Source organism: Galeopterus variegatus, unplaced genomic scaffold (assembly GCF_000696425.1).
Source record: "Galeopterus variegatus unplaced genomic scaffold, G_variegatus-3.0.2 Scaffold10088, whole genome shotgun sequence".
Taxonomy (NCBI): Eukaryota; Metazoa; Chordata; class Mammalia; order Dermoptera; family Cynocephalidae; genus Galeopterus; species Galeopterus variegatus.
The window spans coordinates 1-12,022 of NW_007736199.1; the positions used below are offsets into that span (position 1 = coordinate 1).

The 12,022-nt window shown below is 40.8% G+C and overlaps 1 protein-coding gene across 1 annotated transcript in view; it reads left to right on the top strand.

Moving 5' to 3' along the window:
- Positions 1–1,345: 1,345 nt before the first annotated feature.
- The window catches only part of LOC103609786 (adenylate kinase 7-like), a gene marked incomplete at both ends in the record, with an annotated part of 62,826 nt that continues 52,149 nt past the window's right edge, over positions 1,346–12,022 (top strand). The window contains 2 exons of the mRNA XM_008594072.1: positions 1,346–1,534; positions 9,887–9,995. Of these exons, the coding sequence (XP_008592294.1) occupies positions 1,346–1,534; positions 9,887–9,995 (298 nt within the window). The remainder of the gene's footprint in view (positions 1,535–9,886; positions 9,996–12,022) is intronic.

Sequence of the window (12,022 nt, forward strand, 5' to 3'; positions counted from 1 at the left end):
TACTCAGTTGGACACTAGTGCCAGGCAAGTCCAAAATTGACTACCAGGAAGATGGCAGGGCGCTCGCGCTGCTCCCATGTTGTGCTCCCACCGCTCCTGCATTGCGCTCCCGCCACGGCCTCTGTAGCCAGAGCAGCCCCGGCTGCCTCTCACCACCCCTGGCACTCCCGTCTCCTGGTCACACCGCAGCCTGCTCAGTCTCTCTCCAGCTCGCGGTTCCAGCGGTGCCCGGGGCCGGGGCGGCAACAGTCCCCTCCCCAGCAAAAACCGCAGTCGCCGGACCCCGAGTCCTGGTGGCGGGGCTGTGCGTCCCGGCCTGGCGCTGAGGGCAGCAGCAGCAAGGCCGGGGGCCAAGTGGCAGCTGCTCCCCGCGGCTTCTTCCCAGGGAGGATTTTGTAAATTTCACAAAATGGGACGCCCTCCAAGCCTCGGTGCTTGTATTTTGAGAGTCCCCTTCAAGGTCTCAGCAGTCCTTCAGAGCAATCCACCTGGGTAGTAACAGCTACCCCTGGTGCAAGCAAGGACACTAGAGATTCTGACTCACCATCAGGCTTTCTGAGTTCCTCTTCTTGCTGGTGGCGTCTGGGATCCTGCCGGCGCCGAGTGGCTCACTCCCTTCCCGCCGCCATTGAAAATATTTGAATCTGGTTTTCTAAAGCAACAGTTTCATAGACTAGGAAGTCCGAAGTCCAAGAAACACATCTGGTGAAGGCCTTCTTTGGTGGTGATTTCAGAGACATAGGGTATCACATTGTGAAAATGGTGGAGCAGAGAAAGAGAGAAACTCTCACATTCTCCCCTTTTAAAGTCCTCAGAACTACACTCATGACCAGCATTATTAATCCATTCATTAGGGCATGGTCCCCAGAATCTCTAAATAAAACATTATTTGAATTAATTTCATCTGTTTCTTTTCACTTTTTTTATGTGGCTACTAGAAAATTTTAAATTACCCAAGTGACTCATATTACATTTCTATATACCTACTAGACAAGACAAACATCTTCACTGTAGCCCAGCTCCACATGTTGCTGGAGCAGGATAGTATCCTTAAACAAGTTATTTAATTCAGAAGCACGTACTAGGTTGGAAAAAAAAAAAAAAGCTACGTAAGCTCTCTGAGCCTGAGTTCCTCGTCTATAAAATGGGGAATCATAACAGTATCCACTTCACCGTGTTGTTATGAGAATTAAATCAACTTAAATAAGATGACAGTTTGCAAAGCTTTAGCTTTGCCTCTGTGGTATCTTGCAAGCCCCCGATAAAGAATAGTTTGTAGAATTATCATTCGTTGGCTACCCTTGCTCTAATTTATTGTATTTGGGAAATTTCTGTTTTCTTGCAGTTTCTGTCTAACTGTGTAGTTGGGGCTTCACTTGAAGAAATTACAGAAGAAGAGGAAGAAGAAGATGAAAATAAGCCAACTCTCCTTGAAGCCTCATCAGCCAAACTGAAAGAAGGCACGTTCCAGATTGTGGGCACACTTTCCACACCCGAAAGCCATTGGCCCAACTTTGCTGTGGAGACATATTCTGTAAGTCCAGGTGGGTTTTGCTAGGAGTAGACAAAGGGAAGAGTCACCTTTCATTGTGACACCTTTACAACATGTTACTCTTTCCTTCTCATTCCTTCCCTTCTGCAGATGTGGGGAGAGGGTGTAGTGAGGGGCAGGGCTGGGCTCTTGTCTTACTACTGTGGTGGAGATCAAGGACATTTTCTACACATTAAATTATTGGTGGAAGTTAAGACTTTAAATTAGACATTCTTGGAGAGGATGGATCGACTTGGACTTTCACACTCATAAAATTCTTCTCTAGACTGTGCGTAAAGCATATTCTACCCTGCATTACACAAGACAACTCTGTGTTATGGTGGGTGTGACTTGTGAAAGTGAAATATCCTTCAGTAAAAAACCACTTACTTATACATGACACGTTTCTTTGCCCCTCATGGATTTGTCACCCCACTTGCCCTGGGTGACAGAGATGAAAGGATTACTCAAAGCCCATCTCTTCTGAGCAGTGAGAGACCCCAAAGTGGTTAATCTCCTGCCAGAACCCTCCAGTGAGAGGCAACCCTTCCTTGGGAAATTAACCCCGAATTGGGATTCTCTTCCTGCATTTATTTTCCAGACCAGGAAGTTACAGGAAGAGAACATAGGTGCGGTTATAGTTTAACAATATAGGCTGGTAACTTTCAGTGAAACAGGTCAGATGACATTCCATTAGACAATTAAGTGATGTTACAGCAATTTCTCAGTATCTTAACATAACAATCAGTAACTAGTCTGTCCTTGAGCCAGAAACCTTGCTGTGCCACAAATCTTTATCTTACACCAGAGACTTTATAGCCTGAGGAAAATTTCCAGTCCTCCGTAAGGTTAATATTAGAAACTGCAAGGCTTTGGGAAACCAGGCCCTGTAAAGGACATTTGCTTTAAGAATATTCCACATCTCCCCCCATTTTATTTATTTAAAAGAAAAAGCAAAAGCTACAGATCAGGTTGGCACAGTTAAGACAAAAGCATTTAAAGCAAAGTTAGTATCATTTAGCTTGGCAAGTCCTTTTAAATTACTTCAGGTGAGGACGATGATGTCATCATCTCTCAGGGCAGCTGCAGCGGCATCACTCCAGGTGCTGTGAATTGGGTGTAATTACCAATTGTTGAAACTCCCCAATGGGATTCTGCTCCGTAAAATAGTTGATTCTGAGTGAGTCCAGAGAGTTTGTTATTGTTAATCTGTCCAGGACCTTACTGCTTTCAGAGGGTCTAGTCTTTTGTAAAATTTTTGATCAATTACAAGTCTTTTGTTTAAGAATAGGATGTCTCATCCAAGTTGCAAACACCCTCGTTAAGGCCAGGAAAATTTAGAGAACTGCTTTTGTAGAGAAGATGTTATTTCCCCCTTTATGATCAAGGCATAACTCATAAAAGCATTGATGATCAATATCTTGATTGAAAAGGTCTTACTTTTCTTTGTATAAATCTCTCGGTATTGGGAAAGCTCTTTCCCAGGTGGTGATTGAAAGAAACATTTCTGCTCACTTTCTTTCAGTGATCTGTCCATCAGGGGGAAAGATGAACAGCAGGATGAAGCAGCAGTTTAGGCCAAATTACAGCAAACATGAGAGAGAGATCAGCAACTTGGAAGTGAGAGGTGCTATCTTATATCCAAAGTCCTAAATTATATCCTGTTATAAAAAGAGAGTTAATTTTCATTGAACTTATAAAAATAGCCACATTGCCATAATAATCATAAGGATACTTAAAGTTATTAAATTTGGGGGGATCAAATAGGGAGAAAACAAATACTTTTACTTCTGTTTTAAATGACATTTTACCAAACTGTTGTTAGTTACAGATAGCGAAAGAGAGAGAGTTTTCTTACATTTGGAAAACATTAGGAGAACCAGCAGTGTTTAAAAATAAGGAAATTATAAAAACCCATAATTCTTTTAAATTAATTTACCAATTAACTTTTGTTGTTTTGACTTTTGTGAACAATTTCACAAACTCACCAGTTTTTTCATTAGAATTTTGGAACTTTAGTTAAAAGCTATGAACTCAAAGTTTGTCTGGAAACTGTACCTATCAGAGTTTTTTCGTGGAATATTTGAAGACATAACATTTTAAAATTATACTTAAACCAAGGTTATGACTGGTAGCATTTATATCAAGACACAGTTATTTAAGAACCTTACAAGATTTTGGAACACATATCTGTAACACCTTTAGTACTGACAATGTTTTCCCATATAGTCTAATTTATTAAATAAGCCAATTAGGGGCCAACCCCGTGGCTCACTCGGGAGAGTGCGGCGCTGGGAACGCAGCGGTGCTCCCGCTGCGGGTTCAGATCCTATATAGGGATGGCTGGTGCACTCACTGGCTGAGCGCAGTGTGGATAACACCAAGCCAAGGGTTGCAATCCCCTTACCGGTCATAAAAAGGCAAAATAAAATAAAATAAAATAAAAAATAAGCCAATTAGTTTTGATACATCTATTATATATATTTTAAGAAATTCCAGGGCCCTTGGAATTCCTCAAAGTTATTTTAAACTTTCAGAATTTCATGTTGGAAAGCTTTGATAAATAACAAAAGGTTTAAATCATTTAGTTGAATAAGATCATGAATTACTATAAAAAATAAAACCAAAGTGACAAAGGGTTTTAAAGGCAGAGAGCACAAGAAATTATCATGAAATAAGTTTTTAAACCAGTTATCTAAGGGACAAAGAAAACCTTTTACAACTTTGCATCAAGAGCAGTTAAGTGAAAATACCTTTAGTAAACCGGTTTGATTAGTACACCCGTTTGATTAGTAAACCCAGGCAATGATGTGTGCTGATAAGAACATTTTTATACATTCAGGTTAGTAAATAGGTGTCCATTTATCAGAGCAAATTATACAAAGCCCAGTTTGAGTTTTAGCTATATTTACCAAATACATATTTATGGTTTCCCAGCCAAAAACTTGGTGTATTAGATCTATACCCTTATCAGTTAATGCAAACTAGGGCCTATGCAATATTTGGCATAGGTTTCTTTTCACTAGCCATTTCAGGTCCCAGGTTTCCACATGGCATTTGGAGCCATGTGGAGCTTAAGACAGAGGGCGGTATATGCATGAAAGATATCATTTCTCCCAGCATGGCCAGGAGGCAGAGCTGAGATAATAAGGAGACATATTGACCTAGAGACAAATTCAGGTAAAAGGTTTGAATCAAATTTTGAAAATATATTTATCAAAACTTTAGAAGATTTAAGTCATGTGAACTTGAAAAGTATACTTATTTATATAATGAGTGCGCATTAATTATAAATCAATTTGGTACCTTGAGCATAACACAATTACACAAACAGACATGAACATATAGACATAACATACATCTTACACATGCATATATGCAGACATAAACCACAAGAACAAACAAGGATCTTATAGGTTTTGTTCAAGATGTAAAAAAAAGCTCACTAGTGAAAAGGACAGTCAGGTTTAGATTCTGTTATTTCCAAAAGACTTATTGGTGAGGCCCCACCCTGCCTTAAAGAAAGCAAGATAACAAATTTACATTGTAAAGCAAAGTATGCAAGCCCTTTCAAGAAGATGCAGAGAAGGGCCAGCCCATAGCTCACTCGGCAGAGTGTGGTGCTGATAACACCAAGGCCACAGGTTTGGATCGCTATATAGGGATGACCGATTAGCTCACTTAGGAGAGCATGGTGCTGACAACACCAAGTCAAGGGTTAAGATCCCCTTACCGGTCATCTTTAAAAAAAAAAAAAGATGCAGAGAAGATTTTTTTTCCTTCTTAGAAAATAGCATAGAATTCTACCATAGGATTTTGTGAAGAAATACATAGATGAGACTAGAAAAGAATTTAGAAGTCTGTATAAAATGCCAGAAAATTTGAGACCATCTAGTTAAACAGGTAGATTTTAGTCTAGTTTTTGTTTTTTAAATGGGTTACTGAGCTCAAGAGCTGAGCCACCAATCAGAGATGAAACCACTTGACTCTTGAGGTTTTTAGGAGAGCAGTAGACCCAAAAGGGGTCTGGTTGGTACCATGGTTGCTTTTCTTCATAAAGCTCCAGAGTCTTCAAAGAATAAGAGTAGCACATGCAGTTGAGAAAAGAACCACTGCTTTTAAGAGAGGAGAGAAGCATTGTGCAGATAAGAAGGAAAAACATGCTCAAACAATACCAACACTGTAAAGAAATATTAACTTCTTTTACTTTAGATTGTCCAATTTAAAGTTCTCTCAGTCACTGGCAAAGATTAAGTTTTATCCTTTTTTTTATCCTCTTCGGGTTAGCCAGTTGGTTAGACTGTGGTGCTGATGACACTGAGCTCCAGGGTTTGATCCCTGTACCAGCCAGCTGCCAAAAAATAATTTTTTTTAATTAAAAAGAAAGATCTTGCTTCCTCTATCAGTTAGGGCTGTTTGTGGGTTAGCCAGTTGGTTAGACTGTGGTGCTGATGACACTGAGCTCCAGGGTTTGATCCCTGTACCAGCCAGCTGCCAAAAATAATTTTTTTTAATTAAAAAGAAAGATCTTGCTTCCTCTATCAGTTAGGGCTGTTTGGGGCTAAGTAATAGGGGAAAAAATAACTAATAGAAAAAAAAGGCAAGGCAAACTATATTAATAAATAAGGAAATTCATCAGCTTATGTAGCTGGCAGCCCAGAGGTAGAATGGTTTCAGGACTGATGTGATCCAGGGGCTCCAGCTACTTTTCCTGCCCTTTCTTGAGCTCTGTCCTCCCCTGGAGGTGACTTCATCCTCAGGCTGGCAGCAAAGCTGCAATAATCCAGGGCCTTAGATTCATACACAATGACATCCTGATGAAGAAAACTTCCAGAAGGTCTCAAAGAAAGGAGGAAGAACAACCCCAGCAAGCATCTCCTTGAGTCCCCTGTCTAGAATTGAGTTATATGCCCTTTCCTGAACCAATTACTTGCCTTCAGATCAATAACACTCATCCCCTAGGCCAAAGGATGGAGTTAATTATCCACAGGCTGCATAGAGCAGGATCTGCACAAAATTGGGGTTCTGGGAAAGAGGAAGAGGAAGTAGATGTTTGTAGACAACCAGCAGTGCTCCTTACATCATTCCTCATGCACTCACCCTCCACCAAAGCAGAAGGCCTCGGGTTGCTGTGGGCTCTTCCTTCACCCTTGCCTCCCACATCTTAGTGCTCGTGGGATCCTCAACCCATCTCTTTGATAGCTCTCTAAGCAGCCCCTTCTTCCCATTCCCATAGCCATTTGCATGAGTTCAGATCATCATCTCTCACTATTTACCTGAATTTGACTCAGTGAACGTGTATTGAGCACCCCAAGGATCCAAGATGAACAAGGATCTCACAGCCTAGCAGGGGCTCTGCAGCAGTACAGTAAACATGATGACAGAGGTGTGCACACAGCAGCACCCAGGCCACTCTGTAAAGGGCAGTTGAAAAGTTTTCAGTCTTATCTATTGAGCCAGGCAAATGAAAGCTTCAAACTGTCCCTGCCAAACACACCGAGGTCCCCTAAGCTCCTCTGATCTTTAGTTCCCAGAGCCTCCAAAAGCACAAAGTCCTGCAGATGGCCCTTTTTGGGAGGTTGGTACCTACTAGAGATGATGGGACTGAGGCTGGGCCTCCAGTGCCAAGTAGAGCTTGCCAAGCAGATAAGGAAGGAATAAAACATCATACAAGAGGGAACACCTGGGAAAGTGTATGGCGTGCTTTGGAATAGAAAGTACCAGTTTAGCTAGAGCATGGGTGCGGGGAGCCCAGAGTAAGAAGCAAGGATAGCAGAAAAGGTGAGTAAGAGGGAAAACATTAGGCTGGTCCAGGTTGTAAAAGTTGCCTCCACCAATACATATGCTCAAATCTTTCCCACTGTAAAACACAGCAAACAATCTGCTATGCCCTGGGCATTCCAGACTCTTCTAGGTGAGCTCATATTAACCCTTTCAACCCAACTCAAATGTCAACTCCTTTGAGACATAATCACATCTTCCTCCTAGTTCGTCAAACCTCAAATGCACCTCTGTGATAGCCCTTTCCATATTTGGGGCTGCCACATCAGGCTGTGTAGGTTGCATACTGCCACAAGGGTACCTGGCTAAAGAAGTGAATAGGGGCTGAATGGCAGCCTGTTCTTTTGGCTACACTGCACCCCAGAGTGTATGCCTTCTTATAATTTTTCCACCAAGAGCATATTGCCTTTTTCTAATTTGTACAAAGGCTTCTTGTGTGCTTAGTTGTGTCCTTGTCTACATAAGACTATAAAGTTTTCCCAGCAAAACATACACACACGATGCCCTGTAGTATCAGGACCTGTATATTATTCATTTTTGCCTCTACCCTCAAGGTGAAAAGCAGGGCCCACAAATGTTTGTTGGGAGAACAAATAAATGCATGAATGTGGTCACTCAACATCTGGTCAGGATGACTATTCTCTTGAAAATTCTTCATCTTCTTTATCTTGGACTGCATCTTGATTCTTCCTGTTCTTCCAGTGTTCTTTCTTCCTTTTGCCTGTGTGTCATTCCTAAATCTAGATCACTGCCAGGTGTACTAGGAGGGTAATCCTTTCACACAGTCATGCTATTGATAAGGCTAAAATTGATGTTTGGATCAACATTGTCAGAGTGTCTTCCCTCTTGCGCATTCAGCCCTGAAAATAAACTGAATGGCTGGTGTTATGGGTTGAATTTTGCCCCCCAAAAAAGATATGTTGATGTCCTAATCCCTAGTACCTCGGAATGTGACCTTACTTGGAGATAGAGTCTTTACAGAGGAAATCAAGTTAAAAGGTCATTAAGGTTGGACTGTGATCCAATATGACTGGTGTCTGTGTCACTGGTCTGTGACACATTTGTTTTATAAAAAGAGGAAATTTAGACACAGACATGTACACAAGGAGAATGCCATGTGAACATCAAGGCAGAGATCAAGATGATGCATCTATAATAATGCCAAGGAATGTCAAAGACTTCCAGCAAACCACCAGAAGCTAGAGGAGAGACCTGGAGCAGATTCTCCCTCACAGCCCTTGGGAGGAACCAGCCCTGCTGAAACCTTGGTATTTCAGCCTCCAGACTGTGAGACAATAAATTTCTGTTGTTTAGGGCACTCAATTTGTAGTACTTTGTTTTTTGTTTTTGTTTTTTGTTTTTTTCCTTTTTTGTGACCGGTAACAGGATCGCAACCCTTGGTGTCGCGCCCGCACCGCGCTCAACCAGTGAGCGGACCGGTCTCTATATGGGATCCGAACCCTCTCCTGCCGCGCTCCCAAGCGCCGCACTCTACCGAGTGCGCCACCGGGCCGGCCCTGTAGTACTTTGTTAAAATAGCTCTAGCAAACTAATGCAAATGGTGCAAAAGGACTTAGAGAATAGGGCTGGAGAAACTAGCAGGCCAATGTATGCTGTTGAATTTAACAAGGATGTGTTAACCTCACCAAGGCAGTCCTGTCATTTCCTAAGGAAAAGCATCTACTTTCCTTTGTTCTCCAACCAAGTTGTGTGGTATGAGACCAAGTTTGATTTGAAAAGTTCTTCTTTAATGCAGCTGGTCAAGGAAATATCTGATGCCGGGGACAATGGAAATAACAACAAATGCAAATCTTGGTTTGGAAATCCAGGGTCTTTTTATGGTTTTTTGTTTGTTTGTTTGCAGCTGGCTGGTATGTTGACCAGAACCCTTGACCTTGGTGTTATCAATACTGAGTCGCTATGGTTATCTTAGTACTCACCCATGCTATTGTCCTGTTGGGAAAAGTGCTGGCATCCAAGCAGCAGTGAATGATTAGTTAAAACACCGTGATCACCAAAGTTACTTTTGTCTCATGTAAGAACTTTACATTTTTAACCATTAAAAGTTTCTGTACTTTTAAAATATTCCCAACGATCAACTGTAATAAGGTACCTTTCCTCTAGAAAGAGAACAGATTAATTCCATCTTGAGGATTCTGAAACAATCCAGATTAATCACTCATCAGCACTTCTGAGTGATTCATGATATATAATTTCTCAAATAATCTTACATAGAGTTTGAGTTAGCTTTAAATGCCTCATTCATCTTCTTCCAGTGTGTTCTAATTCTTCCCTTCTGAATTGGAGTTTAAACAGCATGCATATATAGTACCTAAGATCATTGTGCAATTTTTTAATTATCTGTTCCAGGCTATTTTCACAAACTTCTCTGTTATTTGAAAACTATACACAGAAGAGAGCCAAACTTTCATTTTAAATAGAAATCCTTCTGCAAGCATTTCCTGTGGGACTCTTCAATGTAGCATATCTAATTTGGAAATTGACATTCCACCTAAATGTTAAGGTTACCTTGTTAGCTTCTTAAAGCAAATGACTGTCAATTTTCTTTTTCAGGCCATCTCTCGAGAAGACCTTCTTATGCGCCTGCTGGAGTGTGATGTTATTGTTTATAACATCACTGAGAGCCATCAGCAGGTGGAAGAAGCCATATGGGCAGTATCTGGTCAGTGAAGTGCACTCTTTTATCCTCAGGGATGCTATTTTTGTGCAGATTGCTTTACCTAAGAGTCATCTAATGAACACTAGGCAAATTAGGGCCATGAAAAAACTGGTCTGAGACTTACCTAAATGTATGAAATCCATGCTAATGAATATGCCTGTGAATAGGTACTTCTGAAGAATGGAATATTTTTAATCATCAGAAGAAAGGAGACATTAGCTTTAAAATTCGACCTTGATTCATTCCACAAGCACTGCTTAAGAAGGTAGGGACAATGTACTAGAGAGATACAAAGACAATGAAAGGCTTATACTCACAAGGCACTTGTAGTCACACAACAGACCTAAGGCAGGCGTGAGAAACTTCAATGCAAGATAGAGGGCAGCATGGTCACTAGAAAGCTGTACACAAGAGTGATGTGACTGTAAGAGGAGAGGGAGTATTTCTAACTGTAAGGATTCCATCAATTCTGGGCCGGCCCGTGGCTCACTCGGGAGAGTGCGGTGCTGATAACACCAAGGCCACGGGTTCGGATCTCATATAGCGATGGCCGGTTAGCTCACTGGGTGAGCATGGTGCTGACAACACCAAGTCAAGGGTTAAGATCCCCTTACCGGTCATCTTTTTTAAAAAAAAAAAGGATTCCATCAATTCAACAAATGTTCCCTGATGGCAAAGGTCGGGGAGGGCGTGTAGAGAATGCTTGCATTTTGAAAATGCTTTGAAAAATGTAATGAACTCTTACGACCTCAGGTCTAAGAGACCTGGCATTTAGCAGTTTGGTGCTTTTGTGGTTCATCTCCTCATTAAACCTGGAGCAAGGGAGAAAAAAAATCAGCTTATCTGAATAATCATTCTGGAATAGAACAACCAAAAAGGACATTCGGCACCTTACATTTCAATACCTTCGATATTTTTGTTTTATGTAGATTAGATCAGGGGTCCTTAAACTTTTTCTGTTAATGGCTAGATAGAAAATATTTTTTGGATTTGCAGGCCAACTAGTCTGCCATTGTAGAGGAAAAGTAGCCATAAACAACATGTAATGAATGGGCTGGGTTCCAATAAAACTTAATATAAAGAACAGGCAGTACTTTGCCCCCTTGAATTAGATCAACAGCAAAGCTATATTTTGGCTCAATTTCAAAGAAACGGAATGGAGCCTCAGGAATGACTGTACCATATGCAGGGAAATGATGACAGAAAAGTACTGTCTGTGGATGTGTGGGATTCCCTGGGAGCTTAGAATGTTTGATTTTTCATTTATAACTTAGTGCCTAAATTTCATCCAGTAAGGTATACATCAAAAATATACACATATTATCAACTTTTGGAACAGAGCTTGTTTAAAGCCTACTTTCTGCATTTGGTCCCTTTGCAAATATTTACAGATGATGTATAATTGCACCACCTAAAATAATAATCCAAGCTAATGTTTATTGAGTACTTATTTTGTGCCAGGCTCTGAAAATTGATTTTTCTTATAATGTATACTTGCAATTTTCTTTAAACTTCTAATATTTTTTGCTGAAGTAAAACCTGTACACATTTTGAAAATTAAAAAGCACAACAGGGATTAGAATAAAGAGCAGCAATTCACTGCATTTCCTGATGACCTTATCCCCACTCTCTCATTTAACCTAGTTTCTTTTAATACAAAAAGATGCCTACATGGATGTCCCTTGATTGTGAATTTTGGACATGAGTCATTCCTGCTGTGACAGATGACTATCGACCCTTTCATAGGACCACCCCACTGCCCCTCAAGGGAACTTAATCCTTTCTCAAACTTTGACCCAGCATTTATTTTTATGAGCTTTAAAATGTAAAGTACATTTTACTGCTTCTGTCTTCATTCTAAAGAAGAGCTTTAAATAATTAGGAAAATTTTACTTCTCTATTTGGAGAAAAGGTTTTAACTGAATTACTTTGTTTTTGAGATATAGAGTGTGTGTGTCTACAAGAAAGTGTAGTCAGAGACCTTCAGTCTGTCACCAGAGTCACCTGGGGGACACGGGGATGGTGGGGCT